The 19283-nt window shown below is 44.3% G+C and overlaps 1 protein-coding gene across 6 annotated transcripts; it reads right to left on the bottom strand.

Moving 5' to 3' along the window:
* Positions 1–403: 403 nt before the first annotated feature.
* Znf668 (zinc finger protein 668) lies at positions 404–19043 on the bottom strand. Of its 6 annotated transcripts, XM_027948488.2 has the most exons (6): positions 17736–17825; positions 16644–16769; positions 16390–16447; positions 4753–4948; positions 2283–2945; positions 404–1828 (listed from the first exon to the last, which is right to left on the bottom strand). In XM_027948488.2, the coding sequence occupies exons 5-6, from the start codon at positions 2927–2929 to the stop codon at positions 616–618; spliced, it is 1860 nt and encodes a 619-aa protein (XP_027804289.2). In that variant the 5' UTR covers positions 2930–2945; positions 4753–4948; positions 16390–16447; positions 16644–16769; positions 17736–17825; the 3' UTR covers positions 404–615. The 6 variants fall into 6 exon arrangements, with proteins under 6 accessions (XP_027804289.2, XP_027804288.2, XP_027804287.2 ...); XM_027948487.2 differs by lacking the exons at positions 16390–16447; positions 16644–16769; positions 17736–17825 and adding an exon at positions 18873–19043; XM_027948486.2 differs by lacking the exons at positions 4753–4948; positions 16390–16447; positions 16644–16769 and adding an exon at positions 18873–19043 and having other exon boundaries at positions 17736–17892.
* Positions 19044–19283: the final 240 nt, after the last annotated feature.

Below are 19283 nucleotides of genomic sequence, written 5' to 3' on the forward strand. Positions count from 1 at the left end.
GCAGGAGAATCTCAAGTTCAAGACCAGCCTCAGCAAAACTTAGCAAAACCCTGTCTCAAAAAAATTTTTAAAAAAATTAAAAATAATATTAAAAAATAAAAAGGTTGGGGATCTCAGTGGTAGAGTACCCCTGGGTTCAATCCCTAATATCCCCCTTCCCCACAAATCTAATACAACTTTTAATAACCAAGGATTCCCACGAAAGGCACAGGAAATTTCCTGTATGTACTTGGCCAGGGAATCCTTTGTCATAATACATCCCCAAACATACTTTAGGATATGAGGCATCCAAAGGCCCTTTTAGTTTCTAATCTGTCAGGCCAGGCTTCATCACTGGATCTTATCTGGTGCCCAAACTCCCAACCCACTCACCCCCAACCAGAACACAGAAGACAACCCAGTGTCAAAGTGAATGCTTTAATGAGTGTTACTCAGAGAGAACCCTGTCACAGATGCTGCTGGTCTCCACTATCCCCAGCTCTCTTAGGTAACAGGTGAGCTAGTTGCCTAGGGGCAGGGATCTGGAGTCTATGGAGTGAGCTGGGTACAAATCGGTTCAGGAGGCACCCTGTCCAGGCTGAGCTCCAGGGAATGTGGTAGAGAGAGCCACCAGTTTCAGGCTGGCCCCTCTTCAGGCATTCCTAGCAAAGCCACAAGGGGTTCCAAGGGTGTGGGGGTTCCCATGGGTACAGGGTGGGTGCGTTCATGCTTGCGAAGGTCACTGGCACTCAAGAAAGCCTTGGGACAGTGGGGGCAGGCATAGGGGCGCACAGAGCTGTGGGTGCGACTGTGCTTGCGCAGCCCAGCCCTGTCTGAGAAGCTCTTGCCACATTGGGTGCAAGGGAAGGGCCGGAGTTCTGGGTGTGACCGCTCATGCTTTCGCAGTAATGTCAGGGTGGTGAAGGTCTCCTTGCACTCTCTACATACAAACTGTGGTGGCTTCTCATCAACTTCCTCACCTCCCACCTCTCCCGTCCCTCCCAAGGAACTGGGAGCCTCCCCAACACCAGCATCCCGGCACTCCACATGTTCCACAGTCATGCCAACCACTTGCCACTGTGTGGCCATCACACCACCTGACTCTGGGGGCAGCCCTAGCAGTCCTGCTGGAGGGTCCCCTAGCCCTGTACCTGCTACTGGGGCGGCAGAGCCTTCACTCGCAACGCCAACAGGCAGCGCCAGTCCCACTACCAGCTCCTGTTGGGGAGTAGCCCCAGAAGCCTCACTGCTTCGATGGGTCCGTTCGTGCTTCCTGAGGCTTGATGATACCACAAAGGATTTTCCGCAGGCATTACAGTGGAAAGGGCGCTCACCAGAGTGCACACGGCTGTGCTTGGTGAGACTGGCACGCTCAGCAAAGGCTCGCCCACACTCCTCACAGCGGAAGGGCCGCTGGCCAGAGTGCACCAAAGCGTGCCGCTTGAGGTCCCAAGATGCCACAAATGTCTTGTCGCATTGCAGGCACTTGAAGGGTCGATCGCCTGTGTGCACCCGCCGGTGCATGGCCAGGTCTGCCGGCTGCCGGAAGTCCTTGCCACACTTCTCGCAGCGGTAAGGCTTCACACCCTCGTGAGCCCGCTGGTGGCGCCGGAAGCTCGAGGGGTCAGAGAACATGCGGCCACAACGTGGGCAGAGGAAGGGCTTCTCACCAGAGTGAGTGCGCTCATGGCTCTGGTAGGAGCTGAGCTGCGTGAAGCCCTTACCACAGGCCGGGCAGCGATAGGGCTTTTGGGCCGCATGAATACGCTGGTGGCAGGTGAGGGAAGATGAGCGGGAGAAGCTCTTCCCGCACTCAGAGCACAGGAAGGGTCGTTCACCGGTGTGGGACCTGTGGGAGTATGGAAGACCAGACATGAAGGTGACAGACCCAGGAAGGTGACAGAATCCTTTTGTCTCTCTAGACTAACTGAGGGGCCTGGGGGGGCTTCCTCCCAATCCCCAGGAGTCACACAGGGCTCCACCCTAGAAAGAAACTTCCAGACGCACACCAAAGAGCCCTGGACCAGGCCCTATGCACAACCAGGCTCCACTGAACACCCCGCCCCTTTCCAGCTGTGTCCTACCTGCTAGGCCAATCCAATGCCATCTTCCTTCAGGGTTCCATCTCCAGGTGTTCTGCCCTGTCCCCCAAACCCATCCCCTGCCTAACCAGGGACACCAACTTCGCCCACGTGCCCAGGCCCACCTTCCCATTGACTCATTTTGTTTTTTGAAACTCAACCCCAGGCCCCACTGGTTACAGCAGTGGCAATGGTTTTCCCACCCATGGACAAACGGCTCACCGCTCGTGGTTGCGGAGGTCCTTGAGCTCGGCGTAGGCCTTGCCACAGCGCTCACAGCCGTAAGGTCGAAGCCCAGCGTGCGTGCGCCGGTGCTTGCGGAACACCGAAGGGTCCGCGAAACTCTTGCCACAGTCGGCGCAAGCATAGGGCCGCTCTCCCGTGTGACCGCGCTGGTGGATCTTCAGCTTGGACAGAGCCCCATAAGCCTTGGGGCAGTGTGCACATCGGAAGGGCAGCTCACCAGCATGTGAGGCTAGGTGCACCCGCAGGCACACGGGCTGCATGAAGCGGCGGCCACACTCTGGGCACGGGAAGGGCTTCTCACCCGTGTGGCTTCGACTGTGGCTGCGCAGCTCTGGTGCAGTCTTGTAGGCCTTGGGGCACAGCGGGCATGCATAGGGCCGAGGCTTAGCTGCTGAGCCTGACACCTTGTCTCCACTGGCTTCCTCTGCCTTGGGTTCTGACTCTGGCTTTGGCTTCACCTCGGCCACTTCCTCTGGGCAGTCTGCAGGTGTATGTGTGGCAGCATGGCGTGCTGCCCTGGGAGCATTTGGAAATGTCTTGGTACAGGACAGGCACTTATAGCGTCGGCCAGAGCGCTTGTAGCCTGGGGCTGGGGATCGGGCTTCCGCAGCCTCCACCTCCATGGCGGGCAGGGCTTCTCTGCAAGAGAAGCAAGGTTAGACCAAAGCCACATTCTTCTTCTATTCCTTAAGGTCTCTCTCCTCAGCAAAGCTTCAGAGGGAACCCTAACTTATCTGCATTTCCCACCTGGTTACTCTGCCCAAACCGTGGGGCTCCCATATCCTCCCTGTCAACCATTCCTAATTCTGATAGTCTGTTGTTTCCTCTGTGATCTGCTCATTAAGGGTATGAATGAACCAGGTATCCATCTCAGAGGGACTCAAAGAGGAGCTGGGGTCACAAAAGGTCCATTTACACTTCACTCCCTAACTTCTAGGCTTTTCCAAACCCTGTGGCATTACTAGAATGTCTATGTTCCGTCTGTCTCATCATCTTCCTTCCTCAGCTCAGTGTCTAGGGCTGTGCCAAGATGCAGAGTCCTGTGGAAGGCTGCAGGGTAACCAGAGTGGGCGTGGTTTAAAGTTCTCCAAAGGCCCAAGGAATACAGTACTGGGCCTAGAAGAGGGAGGAGCCAATGAGCTAAATGTGGTGGTTGGCACTGCCTGGAAGAGATAGGTCCCCCATATGTGTGTTGTTTTTCCTCTCTAGTTAGTTAACTCGCAGAGAAGCAACTGTTCAGATAATTCTGGCCTTGCACAGCTGCAAAGGACTCCACCCCAGACAGGAATCCTGGTCCACCCTCTGCTCTGGAATCCCTATTGGGCTCCTGTTCTCATAACTCTGGTAATGGGGATCTTTCTCTCTACAGGCAACCTGAGCTATGCTAGCAGTTAGAAACCTTTCCGAGTTCTCTCTGATCTAGTGAGGCCTCATGGAACAAAAGGTCTTGTTGGGGTCCTTAATTTCTGGTCCAGAGCCCAGATACCATCTATCCAGCTGCTCCTGGGATCATGGTTGCAAGGAAATAGGATTAACAGCTGCACTGGTCTTAACACCAGCTCATCCTCCCGGGAGGATGAAGGGAAGAGGATTATAACAGATCCACTTAAAGAGAGCTCAGCAGCTGCAGCTGGGGGGGGGGGGGGGAGACCCAGAAGGGAGAGCCAGGTGTGCCAAGGCTCTACTTCTGCCCTGTGGGTAACTTACTATGAAATCTCAGTGACATCAGGGCTTGTTTTTAGGCCCATTTCCTCCTCTGCTGTATGTCTCAGAGGTTGGTGGCTTCTAAGTTATGACACTGGGATTGAGGAGGATGGAGCTGACCGAAGAGGGTGTTGGGAGAAATATCAAGAGGCTCAGGGACCCTTATTCTAGGAAAGGTTTCTCTTTGTAGACACTGCCTAATTCCTACTCACTGCCCTGCCCCTCACCCATGCAGCCAGTCTTCTCCCACAGGTATTGTGTGATGCTCCCTGTGTCCTACTAAAGAAATTCCCATGGCTTCTGTACCATGCCAGTTCCCAGACTTTTCCTGGTTGTTCCAAATCACACCAATCCTTCACTTGAGGCCTGCTTCCCCAGGTTCGTTCTGCACCTTCCCTTTGGCCCCAATATCACACAACTCCATTTAACCCTCAGCTTGGTTCACTTTTCTCATTGAATTCCAAGGCTTAAAGGTGAGCTAAAGGATTTGGATTCTAGCCTTACCAGATGGCTCAAATTCCTCCTGGTTTCCAGGGATCCCTCCTCATCTCTGGATGATGCACTCACTATCCCTATCAGGCCATCTCTGGAGAATCTGCCTGATAAAGTTTCCCCCTTTCAAAAAATGATAGCAGACTGGGGACGGGGAGCACATAGTAGTACAACACTTGCACATTTACTAAGCACTTGCCAAATACCAGGCACTATCCTAAGCTCTGTTTACATGCATTAACCCACTTACCCTTCATGTCAACACCATGAGAAAAATTCTTTTCACAGATAAAGGAACCAAGGTCCAGAGGAACAATACAGCATTGTGGCTTAGTGTACAGCCTCTGAAGCCAGAATGACCAGCTTCAAATCTTGCCTCCATCACTTCCCAGCTGATGCAAACTTTGTGTGGTTTACTGCATGTCTTAGAACCTCAGTTTTCTCATCTGAAAAATGGAGGTAAAAATAGTACTTACCTCATGGGGTTTGGTGAGGATTGGATGAGACAAGAATTACTCCTCTCAATTGTTCAGTCTTTTCAGAGCTAGACACTTTGCTGAGAATGTTACCTCATTTAACTCTGTCACTGCTTCCTGATAGAGTACTGTCCCCATTTTATAGATGAATAAACTGAGGTTCCAAGAGTGAAGTAACTTGCCCATAGTCACACAGCTAGTAACTCAGGCAACATCGACTTTAACCCAGGTGTTTAACTTGTTTTAAATTGTTAGATTCTTGCTCTACTGATCTGGAACCTCCCAGACTTTCTATTGCCTGGGCCAGCCCCACAGGGACCAGAACTCTTGAGCTCATAGGTACAACCTGAGCTCAGATTGTACCTATATCTTCTCTCATCCCTACAGAACTTCCTTGAGACCAGAGCCAGCACCTGTTTTGTCAGAGTACTCAGCCTACTGATTCTGAGCTCTGGCCCCATTCTGGTCCATGACAGCTCTGAGTCTTTCTGTGAAACAAAGACCAGTTGCTGGGGTGGGGTAAATCCCACCTAAGGCACTTCCCAAGGGAAATAGTAAGGAAGTGCCTGGTTGGTCCCAATAGGTACCCAGCTCCATGAAGAGTGGAGAGCCAGGTAGGCTGGGCTTGTTGAAAACCCAGAATTATGTTCTTACTTCCCTGTTTACTGAGGACTCTTCCTCCTATCACTCCCTAGAGTGATGTTTCTCCAAGTGAAGTTTAAAAGACCCCTATGTTATGGTTTGGATATGAGGTATTCTCCCAAAGCTCTTGTGCTAATTAATGCAAGAGTATTCCGAGTTGTAATGATCAGATTATGACACCTGTAACCTAATCAATCCATCCTAGATTGGATGAACTGACTGATGGTAATCATAGGTCAGGAGGATAAGGCTAGAGGAGGTGGGTCACTGGGGTGTGTGTCATGGAAGGGGTCCTCTTCCTTGAAGCCCCTTCCCTGCTTTCTTCTCCTTCCTGGATGTAACGATCTGAGCAGCTAACCTCTGCCATGATGTTCTGCGTCACCTAGGGCCCTGAATGATAAAACCAACTGTTCATGGACTGAACCTCTGAAGCCATGAGCCCAAATAAACTTTCCCTCTTCTAAGTTGTTTTGGTCAGGTATATTGATAACAGCAACAGAACGCTAACACACCTACATCAGAATAACCACCTAGGGAGCTTGGGGTAGGACATAGGAATATGCGGCACACATCCTTAAGTCTTCACACACTCCTAGGAGAGAAGCATTTTTACTATACCTCTGAAAACAGTTGTGGGAACTCATTACCCACGGCGAGGAAGTGTTCACAAGGATTCATATCTCGTCAAGGAGTCCAGATTCAAACTCAAGTTTTCAAACTCCTGGGCTGGGCTCTTTTACTACCAGTTTTTATTCCCTCAAGCTTTTTATAGTCAAATAATGACATTGATCCCAGAATGAAGACCAATATTTTCCCACAATCAATAAGCCCCGATTCATCTAACCCCTGCCTCATTTCTTCATCTTAGAGTTCAGTTCTTTCCTACCTCAGGACATTTGCATTAGCTGCTCCCTCATAAGAACCACTATTTCCCCAGGATTGTTGTGTAGCTCTCTTAGATTTCCTTTAGGTCTTGATTCCCTATTGCTTCCTTAAGTAAGCTTAGCTTGACACCTTCCCCCCCCCCCCATACCAGGGATTGAACCCAGGGTTGCTATAACCACTGAGCCACATCTCCAGCCCTATTTTATTTTGAGACAGTCTCACTCAGTTGCTAAAGGCCTTGCTAAATTGCTGAGGCTGGCTTTGCACTTGCAATCCTCTTGCCTTGGTCTCCTGAGTTGCTGGGATTACAGGCGTATGCCACCATGCCTGGCTATGACCACTTTCTTAATGCTCTCTACACTCCTCTCCTGCTCATCAGTGCCCATCCCCTCTTTAATTTTTTATGGTGTCACCTGAACACTCCTTGCAAGCTAATTTATTTACTGGGACTGGGGATTGAACCCTGGGTAACTTTGTTAACTGAGCTACATCCCATGCCCTTTTTTGAGACAGGATCTCACTAAGTTGCTGAGGCTGGTCTCAAACTTGCAGTCCTGCTTGAGCCTCCCAAGTCACTGGGATTACAGGTACGAGCCACTGCACTCTGCAAGCTTACTATGGGCCAGATGTTATTCCAAGTGTTTTTTGCATACTGCTCAAACTAATTTCACAAGTGCTTAGAAGTTTGTTATGAATTGAATGTGTTCTCTCAAAATTGATTCATTGAAGCCCTAACCCTCACTGTGACTGTGTTTGGAGACAGGGCTTTTCTCAAAGTATTTACAGTTAAATTGAGGTCATAAGCCTAGGGTCCTGGTCCAGTAAGATTACTGTTTTTACCAGAAGTGACACCACAAAGAAGCAAAGTCATAGACACAGTCAATATTCAAAGTCAGGCGGCCAGACTACCAAATTTTGCTCGTCTCCTAACTATTGCTTTGCTACCATATACTCTTTGTTAGCATTACACTTTTTGTGATTTGATTGTTAAATCTCTGCCTCTGGTATGGAAGTCCAGGCGGATGAAAAGCCAGGCAATGTGATAAATTTGCTTCCTCTACACCCAGAACTATTTGGTGACCCAAAGCAAACACAGTGAATCCACTTCAGATGGAATTCAAACCCAGGTCTATAGCCTCTGCCTTCTCCATAGTAGTTTACAAATCACTCAATAGCTGTATTTATTAACTGATTTTTTCCTCCTTTCCAAGTTCACCAGGTCCAACTATCACCCCAATATTCCAAAGTAGGTTCACTGTTGTGACAGAGCTCTGCCTTTGCTTCACTACTAGCCTAGAAGGGAATGAAGGTCTTTGGTGTCACTGTTGTAGTGTGGGACCAGACCACTCCATGAGCTACTGCTCTGAAAAGCAGCTGTGGAGCCATGAAGCAGGCACTGGATCCTAAAGACTGCCAGTTTTTTGTGAACCCATAGGAAGGATTTCAAGCTGGTCTGAGTAACAAGCAGAAGTTTACTTGGGAAAATGAAATAACAGAGATAAGCATAACGATATAAGCATATACCTCCCGAGAGGGTGGTATACTGTTCACAGAGCCAGGGAGTTTTAAAGGATTTCAAACTACTGAATTTGGAAACCCTTCACAATCCAAAATCAGGAAGATGCAGATGTTGGACATAGGAAGTCTTGCTCCCTTCTGATGTGATATGGAAGGTTCCAGGGCTGAGGAAGGAGCCAAAATCTGTGAAATCCTTGTCTTTTTGAGTCCTGAAATCATTGGTTGATATAAAAATCATAAATGTCCCCCCTTCAGGGTAAGTTGTATTCTTCTTATCTGCAGGGAGGAGACTTTCTGGACCTGAATTTCTTCTGCAGATAACAGGTAGTTTGCTGAGAATCCTATTGACTTAAGCCAGGACAGGAGGGCAGATAAGATGCTTTTAAAAAGAAACCACATTAGGCTCAGTCTATAGAATTATCCCTTAACCTTATATTCCCACCACTGTCTGTTACCTAACATTTTTCCCCTCAAGGACTTAGGTCCCTTAATTCTTTTAGGCTAACTGGTCACCAACTCATTTTGGCTGCTTTTTGCTGAGAGGGGGCAATGTTCGGAGATGTGACCTTAAGTTCTTGTTCACTGTCAGGTGGGGCATGGGCAGTTAAGGGTATTTAGCATCAGGATGTTAGGACCATTTTATACTAGCAGCTGGTAGGCAACCAGACAAGACATATGTAAGGGAGGGATCATGCTTATACAATGATAAAGACAGAAAAGCATTATTTTTCTGCAATAAGTAGCATAAAAATAAATTTTTTAAATCAGTCAGTCCCTGAAAACTACAAAGACAGTAGCTCATAAAAGCTTAAGGTAGGGTCTGACATGGCATTAATTTATGAGTGGATGTCATTTAATGTTTGTGGGGGGCTGAAGGTGTAGCTCAGTGGTAGAGTACTTGTCTAGTAACAAGCAGAAGTTTATTTGGGAAAAATAAATAAAAAATAAACAAAAAAAAGTTTCTGTAGTTATTAGCAGAGTTGTCAAGATATATCAATGAGTCCATCTTTGTAGGAGGTTAGGAAGATTGGCAAGTTTGTGAGAATAAGCTCAAATTGACTTAGGACAAACTTGTGATTCTGGCAGTCTTTTGTATACTGTCAGGCATTCCTACACAAGAACCCTTCTTTTATGACCTCTTAGCCTATGCTTACTTCTGATAGGGCTGACATAAGCATACATCACAAGTTTCATTAAAAGAATCATTGTTGGGCTGGGGTTGTGGCTGAGTGGCAGAGTGGCAGAGTGCTTGCCTCACACATATGAGGCACTGGGTTTAATCCCCAGCACAAAATAAAAATGAATAAACAAAATAAAGATATTGTGTCCATGTATAACTAAAAAATATTAAAACTAAAGAATCATTGTCATCTTCTTTAAAGCAACAATATCTGACTGTGCTTTGGTTATACTTTCCTAATGAGTGTTTATGACTAAATACGTGACTCCTATGTTGGTCAAAAATTAATTTTTTCCCCCAACCTTTCAGATAAGCTGAGACTTCTCAGAAGTTACTTTTGAGAACTTTTGAGAAGCCCTCCACTTTTTTTGTCTGTCAGTGAGCCATCTGCCAGGATCTTGTTGACCATAGGTGACTTCCCTTTGTAGTATTAAGGATATTTTCCTCCCCAAAGACACTCTTTGCAGAACATACATTAGTTGGCTTTCTGTTTAGGATTCTCAAAATCCCCCGAATCAGGTTGGTTGACTCACCTGGAGTTGTAGGGCCCTCACAGGGGTCCTATTGTTTCCAGGGTCCTGTTTCACCTAGAAAGCAAAGGCTAAAATATAGGCTTTTTTTTTTTTTTTCTTAGCCTTTTTACTTCCTTGGCTTTGATCTTTTAAGCCTTGGTTTTAAACACCCAGAAGGCCAGTTTCACCTGTCTTGAAGTGGACATAATGGGTTTAATTTTAATGTCTATAATTTTACAATTACCCTCCCATTTAATTGAGGTCAGCATTAGTACTAGGAGTCAGTATTATCTCCTATCTGTCCTATACATGAGTGATGGCTTATTATCTCAAATTAACTCAGGTTATTCTATTAGAAGTAGTACTTCTAGGGGCTGTAGCTCAGTGTGTACACTTGCCTCACACATGTGAGGCACTGGGTTTGATCCTCAGCACCACATAAAAATACTTTAATAACACTAATATATCTTTTATAACTATTTAGCCTCCACAAAAACCCAGAGATGCCAGGATGGTACATGCCTGATATTACATGCCTGTAATATCACTCACTTGAGAGACTGAGGCAGAAGGACTGCAAGTTTGAGGCAAGCCTCAGCACCTTAGTGGGGATGTCATAAAATAAGGATAACTGGGGATGCAGCTCAGGGTAAGGAGCCCTTGGGTTCAATCTCTAGCATCAAAAACCCATATATAGGGCTGGGATTGTAGTTAAGTGGTAGAGTGCTTGCCTAGCATGTGTGAGGCACTGGGTTCAATTCTCAGCACCACCTATAAATATATTAATTAAATAAAGGTTCATCAACAACTAAAAAAAATTTTTTAAAAAACCCATAAACATGGGGCTGAGGTAGTGTGGCTCAGTGGTAGAGTGTTCGCCTAGCACGTTCAAGGTCCTGGGTTCGATCCTCAGCACTACATATAAATAAATAAATAAATAAAGGTATTGTGTCCAACTACAACTGAAAAAAAAGGGGAACCTTTTAAATAAATAAATAAATAAATAGACCCATAAACAGCCAGGTGAGGTGGCCCATGACTATAATCCCAGTGGCACAGGAGGTTAAGACAGGAGAATCTCGAATTCAAAGCCAGCCTCAGCAATAGCAAGGCACTAAGCAACTCAGTGAGATCCTATTCCTAAATAAAATACAAAATAGGGCTGGGGATGTGGCTCAGTGGTTGAGTGCCCCTGAGTTCAATCCCCACTACCAAAAACAAAACAAAACAAAAACCCCCATAGATGACTTGTCAACTTAGTCACATATAAAAATCCATTGCGAGATTTATTTTTTGTTAAAAATCCTTTTGAACAGAGCTTTAAACAAGTTTAATTTTAGCCTACCAGGACCATTCCAATATGGAATAGGGCAAGAGACAGAACCTTAGTGTAAAGAGTAACAATTTTTTTTATATAACTTATGGGTAACAAGTTACTTTTATGTAGTTATGAAACATTAGATGACATAAATAGAGCCCAAACGAAATCTGCTATTTTTATATAAGCCTGAAAAAGACTATTGCTATAAACAGTCTTAGTTTGAAGAATACCAGCTTGGTAAAATGTTTTCTTAAGCTTTACATTTTAAAAGATTTAAACACTCAGAGAATGTAAATACACTTAATATACAAAGATGCTAGTAATAATCAGCTTCATAGTTAAAGAGATGTCTTTATGGTAACTAAGTTTTTCTTAAAATAATTTAACCTTTATTATTCATTTGTTTGCTTGTTTATTTATTTATTTTTATGTGGTCCTGAGGATTGAACCCAGTGCCTCATCCATTCTAGGCAAGCGCTCCACCACTGAGCCACAACCCCAGCCCTTAACTTAGTTTTAACTTTTTAGAATCCACGTTGTAGGATAATTGTAATAATAAGCATATGTAGCACTGAAAAAAAAAATCAAAGGATAGTTCTAGACTTCTTGTAAGTTTAGGAAACAATGCTAATAGCCACAAAGACTTATTACCTGATGTACAAGTATATCTCTCTTTTTTTAAAAAAATATTTTTAGTTGTAGATGTACCTTTATTTATTTTTATGTGGTGCTGGGGACAAATCCAGTGCCTCAGGCAAGCACTCTACCACTGAGCCACAATCCCAGTCCACAAGTATATCTCTTATGTACAATAAATAAAGTGATTTTCCAATCAAAGCAAACATATGCAGACCAAATACAAAGGGCAGAAATGCCAAGTTTTATTTACCCTTCTACATGTTTAAGTTCCAGATACAAAGGTACATTGTACAGAAGAGAACACTTATTGGTTCTTCTAATTTAGATTAAATTTATACAGCTTTAATTTCATAAACTCTTACATAACATTTAGACAAAGCTCAGATATACATATCTAATCCTCAGATGTACACATGACTCTAGTCACATATACTTAGAGTATCAAATGTATTTGTAATAACTTAAGAATTTTTTTAATATTTATTTTTTAGTTTTCGGCAGACGCAACATCTTTGTTTGTATGTGGTGCTGAGGCTCGAATCTGGGGCCGCACGCATGCCAGGTGAGCGCGCTATCGCTTGAGCCACATCCCCAGCCCATAGCATAAGAATTTAACCAGAGTTATGAAGCAATCATTTAAAAGACTTAGGGCTGGGGTTGTGCCTCAAAGGTATAGCGCACGCCTAGAATGCGTGAGGCACTGGGTTCAATCCTCAGCACCACATAAAGTAAAATAAAGACATTGTGTCCACCTCTAACTAAAAGAAATTAAATATTTTTTAAAAAGACTTACTTAAGCAAACTCTAATTCCTTTATGACTTTTTTTCTATGAAATGAAACCTAATAGACACAATGAATTATCTTGATAACTAAGAGCAGATCAATGTTTTAAGAAATCCCCATGATTTTTTTTTTATTTTTTTAAATATTTTTTAGATGTCGATGGACCTTTATTTTATTGATTTATTTTTATGTTGTGTTAAGAATTGAACCCAGTGCCTCACACATGCTAGGCAAGCGCTCTACCACTGAGCCACAAACTCCACTCCTATGATTTTTAAGATATAGAAACATTTTGGTTTTTATATTAGTACACTAAATTTTGACCATAGAAAACCCCTTAAATTATTTTAGGTATGTTAATTGTAGCCTACTTAATAACACACAGAATTTTTCCAAGATTTAACTTCTACAAACTTTTTGAAACTTAGATATTTTACAACTTGTTTACCTCCTTACTTTTAACCTGTTTTCTTCTTTTTTTCCCCCATCTTGAACTTTAGGTAAAAAATATTACTTTATCATATAAAATGCTTTTCACCCAGAAATATCTCCCTTTATTTTTTTTATTTTTTCTTACCAAAAAATATCCCTATAACTGTGTATGTGTGTTACTCATGATAGAACCCAGGGGTGCTCTACCACTGAGCTACATCCCTATCCCTTCTTATTTTGACTCAGGGTCTTTCTAGGTTGCCCAGGTTGGCCTCAAACTTTCAATCCTCCTGCCTTAGACTCCCAAGTAACTGGGAGTTCACCACTATGCCCAGTTTGTACCTATAATTTTTGTATAAATATATTTTTAATGGAGCTCAGTGGTAGAGCGCTTGCCTTGCAAGTGTGAGGCACTGGGTTTAATCCTCAGCACCACATAAAAATAAATAAACAAAATAAAGGTATTGTGTTCATCTACAACTAAAAATATATATATTAAAAAAAATCCACAATTCATAGATCCAAATATATATATATTTTTTTTTTTTTTTTTTTTTTTACAAAATTCAAGAATCCAAAAATATTAGAATTGCTGGGCTTGGTAGCACATGCCTGTAATACCAGTGGTTCAGAAAGCTGAGGCAGGAGGATCACAGGTTCAAAGCCAGCCTCAGCAAAAGTGAGGCATTAAGCAACTTAGTGTTAAGCAACTCAGCGAGACCCTGTCTCTAAATAAAATACAAAATAGGGTGGGGATGTGGCTCAGTGGTACCAAAAAAAAAAAACCAAAAAAGAAAGAAATCAACCGAAAAGAAAACCACACATGAGAATTTATGTTTAGCGATTGATGTTTTAGTATTTTGACTTGCAAATTAATCAGATGCCTCCTCTAACAAATACATTTATAATTCTTTATCCCATTTACATTAAACCTAAGTTTATATATATATTTTAGTTGTAGTTGGACACAATACCTTTATTTTATTTATTTATTTTTATGTGGTGCTGAGGCTTGAACCCAGGGCCTTGCACGTGCTCTAAATGTCTCAGCTCTACCGCTGAGTGACAACCCCAGCCCCTAAACCTAATTTAACCAAGAAAATCAAGGCAAGCACAGTTACCATTTTAGGTCATTTTCCTGTTTAAAAAAAAAAAAAAAAAAATCCTAAAAAAATTTAATTTAACATTTTAGATACTTTTCCTATCAAAGAAAAATCCTAAAGCAATGGACATTACACATTTCATATTTTATAGAGACTTGGTTGGCCACCTAGAAAAACACATGAATTAGTAATTTTAAAGACATTTTATTTTTATCTTTTTAACCAATTTAAAATAACTTTGGTTTTTTTTTTTTTTTTTTTAAAGATTTAAGTCATATGAACTAGAAGATATCTGGATTCATTTTCCTAACTTTTGAGTACTCACTTATTCATGAGCCAGTTGTGGTACCAAGTAAACAATTATATAGACACAACAAACAATATACAATTTGTGCATAAAAACATACAGGAAGGGGCTGGGGCTGTAGCTGTGGCTCAAGCGGTAATGCGCTCGCCTGGCATGCGTGCGGCCTGGGTTCGATCCTCAGCACCACATACAAACAAAGATGTTGTGTCTGCCGAAAACTAAAAAAATAAATATTAAAATTCTCTCTCTCTCAAAAAACATACAGGAAACAGATTTTATAGCTTTTTACTAGGTATTAGGTTCCCACAGGTAGGGACAAAAGAAAGCTTCAGAGCCTGCCATATCTTTTACAATATGACTCAGACACAGGGAAGGCTTGTACATCTGTGGGTGTTTGGAGCACAGTCTGTCAGCCACTGTGGACACTGAAATCAAAGGTTCAGGTGGCCACTTCTCCTCCAGGGGGCAGATTCATTCTGATCATCACCACTGTTAATTTCTCTCCATAGGGCCCTCTTAGGGGGAAGATCTCTTTTCTTTCAGTTTCCGGTAATTTGAGAGTTAACCCTTGAATAACTGGCCTTAGAATAAAGATAGCAGGGGAAAAATTTGATAGACACAGGGCAAAAAAACCAAAGACTCCAGTTAGACAAAACAAATCAGAACAAAATTATATTAATATAGGCATATAGAACGAAGGGTCAATTTGCCAGAAAAACCAGGAGCTCCAAAAAGCAGAGTTTTTTCCTCCCCAAAATGAAATGGCTATAATTACTCTAATAAAAGAATACATAGGCCTGAAATGGTGGCATAAGCCTGTAATCCCAGGAGCTCGGGAAGCTGAGACGGGAGGATTGCAAGTTCAAAGCCAGCCTCAGCAACATTGAGGCAGTAAGCAACTGAGACCCTGTCTCTAAATAAAATATAAAATAGAGCTGGGGATGTGGCTCAGTGGTTCAGTGCCCTTGAGTTCAATTCCCAGTATCCACCCCCCCCCCCAAAAAAAACAACAGATCAGGGAGGCAATACAGGAGGATCCAAGCTCAAAGCCAGCAACTTGGCCAGACCCTATCCCTAAATAAATAAATAAATAAGGGAGCTGGTGTTGTGGCTCAGTGATAGAGTGCTCACCTAGCATGGCTGAGGCACTGGGTTCACAATCCTCAGCACCACATAAAGATAAAAAAATAAAGATATTGTATCCACTTACAATTATAAATAAATAAATAAATGGGTGAAAATAAAAACGTCTGTGGATGTAGGTTAGTGTTAAACCATCCCTGGGTTCAGTCATCAGTATCAAAAACAAACAAAAACACGGAGAATACTTATATTAGACAAGAGTGCACTTTTGAATTAGATCAGAGTCAATCAAGACATTTAGAAAGTATGAGAGCCTATGAGATCAGGGGAGAGGGTAGACCATAGAAAAAGGCTTTCAAGAAAAAGAAACAGGGATTTTTCCCTTTTATCAATGTTTTATATCTGGATAGAAAAGAGCATCTATGAAAAGTGAGTGTCCCCTGACGTTCCCAATTCCTGGGCCTGATGTTGGCTTGCTTGGTGCTCTGAAATTTTGGAGCTGACCTACCTGCACTTTGGGCAATGTTTATATTGTCCTTAAGGCAATACCTAAAGGGTCTTCTTGAGCATCCCTGAAAAGACCCAGAGATTTTTTTTAGCTGGTCTGTTCAGTCTCTCTACCTTTCCCCCTCCCACTCTGGCATTTAGAGAGAAATTTATTAAGAACATAATCCCAGAATACAAAAAAAAGAAAGAACAACTGGGCTGGGGTTGTAGCTCAGTGGTAGAGTGCTCGCCTTGCATGTGGAAGACACTGGATTCAATCCTCAGTACCACATAAAAATTAAAAAAGGTATTGTGTCCATGTACAACTAAAAAAAAAAATTAAATAAAAGAAAAGAAAGAACAAACATTTAAGTCCGAGTGGCCCAAATAGGATAGCAAGCCTAAGATGGGCAGATATCAAGAAGCAAAGAAACCTATAGGTAATCCTGTAATACAGTATAAGAAGAGGAGTTTTAGATTGAAGTACTTTAAACCAAAGAGATTAAAAATGCTTTTTACCTTTAATGTGCATTAGAGTTCCCATTGATTTGAACCCTGAGTGAGGTCCCATGATGTTCTGCTGGTCCAGAGGTAAAGATGAGAGGGCAAAAGGAAGACAAAGTGGTCTTTTTACCCTAAAGGGCATGGGTGTTCAGGGACTTATAATTACCAGCCTCCAGGCATGTCAGAGTAACCTGGCCGGAAGCCTTCAACTGCCATAAGACAATGTCTGTCCACCAAAAAGACCAAAAATGTAAGCCTCAGGCTCTTACCCCATAAAGGGCTGTGGGTAAATGGATTCCAATCAAGACCTTCCAATTTCATCACAGTGTGCCCTGACCAGAAATTTTTAATTATCTCAGGCCAAGTTGTTGAGTAAGAGTTTAGAAAAGGCAGATCTGAAAAAGTAACCAGAGAAAATAATAGGAGTTAATCAGTAAAGTAATTGGTGGAGACACGGAACATTGTAGCATGTCTGCCGCCCTCAGAGCTGCAGCCAAAAGTGGCTTGCAGGGCCTCAAGGCAGGTGTTGGGTCCTAAAGACAGCTGGCTCTTTACAAACTCACACAAAGGTTTTGGGTGGGTTATACAGATCAACAAGTAGTTTATCTGGGAAAATGAAATAAGAGAGATGAGTACAGTGTGGCCGTGGAGTGACCTGAACTGTCTCTGGACAAAAAAGCATATTTTTCACAAAGTCTGGGATTTTTAAGGGGGTTGAAACTCGATGAATTTGGACACCACCCCCACTCTGAAATTGGGAAGATGCAGTTGTCCACCCTAGAAGTCTTGCTCCCTTGTGATGTGATAAGGAAGGTTCCAGTGACTAGGAAGGAGTCAGAACCTATGAAATCCTGTCTCTTTCTGACCCAGAATCTTTGGTTGGTATAAAGGTCAAAATGTCCCTTCAGGGACTTCAGGGTAACTTGTATTTCTGGGCCTATTAGTTCTTCTGCAGGTAATGGGCTATTGCTGAGAATATAGCAGTCCTATTGACTTAAGCTAGGCAGGGCCACAGGTAAACTTTTTTTTTTAAAAGCAAGAGTGTGGGCCCAGCCCAGCGGCACAGGACTGTAATCCCAGCAGCTCAGAACGCTGAGGAAGGGGGACCAACAGTTCAAAGCCAGCCTTGGCAACTTAGCAAGTCCCTGTATAACTCAGTGAGACCCTGTCTCTAAATAAAATACAAAATAGGGCTGGGGATGTGGCTCAGTGGTTGAGCGCCCCTGCGTTCAATCCCCAGTATCCTAAATAAATAAATAAAATTTTAAAGAATTAAAAGCAAGCATGTGGGGACCAGCACAGTGGGCCCACTCTACAGAATTATCTCTTAATCTCATGTCCCCACCTCTCAAGTCTGTTACCTGTAATCAGAAGATATGCAGAGATTGAATTCCCCCAAAAGCTTAGTCTGGAAGCAGGGATGAGGTGAAAAAGGAGGCATTTAAGTCTCCCCATCTTTAAAAAAGTAGTCATCACATAAACCTCTCAGGCCAGGAGAGATCTGGTGAGTTGATGCAACTGTGGAGAGGTGAGCATTAATCATAGCTAGGCCTAAAACCTTCACAATCTGATCCCAATCTACTTTTCCAGCCTCAGTTTCAGTGGCAGTGACCAAAGCTCCGGCCAAAACTGTTCTCAAACTTCGCCCTTCTATATGCAATTCCCTCTGCCAAGAAGCCCATGCTCCCCTTCTCCCAAGGGAAAACTCATTTGCATCACTCAAATACTCCCTCTCCAATGCTCCCAATAACACCTAGTGGACATTAGAAGTAAAGGATCCACAGCGCTCTCGGCCTATCTCGGCATTGCTAAAATGCGACAGCTGAGGTATAAGGGAGTTGAAGGGCATTAGAGCCTACTAGACGACCTGAGGAGTGGCCAAGAGATGCAGAAACCTTGTGCTCCTCAATCCCTATAACTATCTGCGTTGGTACCTTCACCAGACAGGCAGCCCCCGCAGGGCAGGGCCCCGGGCTGACTCGTTTCGGAATGAACCCTAGGAAAACGTGGCCTTGGAGACGTGATAAGAAAAAGTAAACGAAGAATGAAGGAATGAACAAATGAATGGAAGGAGGGCCAAAAGCGGGACAAAGCCCCGTAAATGGAGTTCTTTAGGACCGCGGGAGGGGCGGTCAGGGCCTCCGCCTGGGAGGGGGGCCACAGGCGCTAGGGACCTTACTTGGCGGGCCGCGCAGCTAAGACAAAAGCCCTCAACATGGCGGGCTCTAGGACCCCTGGGCCCACACCGCGCAAGGCCGGCAGCCGCGTTGGCCGAGCCCGGGAGTCCGTAGTAGCCGGCCCGCGGGGACAGCCGGCGGGTTCTAGGACCTGCTGGGCCCGGAGCCCGCCTGGGGCCGCTTGCCGCCGGCCCCGCCCGCGCTGCTCGCGTCGGGCCAACCCCAGTCCTCCGGTGCCCACAGGAAAACTGAGGCCAGCTTTGACCGCATCCGTGCTAGGGCTGCCCGGGGTCTTGGCGACTTCCCGCAGGCGTCTCCTACCTGATCCGACTTGGACTGGCTCCGTGGCATCTGCGTCGGCTTCACGCACCAACAGAGCCCAGAACACCACCAGAAAGGGGAAGGCGCTAGGACCCAGCGGGGGGCAGGGAGGCGGGGCCAGCAGGCCAGAGAGCGGAAGTGAGAGCGAGCTTTCCCCGCTTAAGAGAAGGAAAAGTTTACGCAAGCACCTCCAGCCTATGGTGGCGGAAACATCTTGCTAAGGGTCTCTGAGCAAGAAAGCAAGGGGACGCCCGGACGACTGTATGAATTGGCCAGGTCACCGGAAGTGTCTCCAAGAGTTAGAAGATAGGAGGACAGAAAGGCCATGATAAAGTTTTGTGGTATCTAAACCCTCTACTTCACATTTCCTTTAATAGCAAGGAGTGAATTTAATGAAGCTTTCCCCATCTG

Source organism: Marmota flaviventris, chromosome 19, assembly GCF_047511675.1.
Source record: "Marmota flaviventris isolate mMarFla1 chromosome 19, mMarFla1.hap1, whole genome shotgun sequence".
Lineage (NCBI taxonomy): Eukaryota > Metazoa > Chordata > Mammalia > Rodentia > Sciuridae > Marmota > Marmota flaviventris.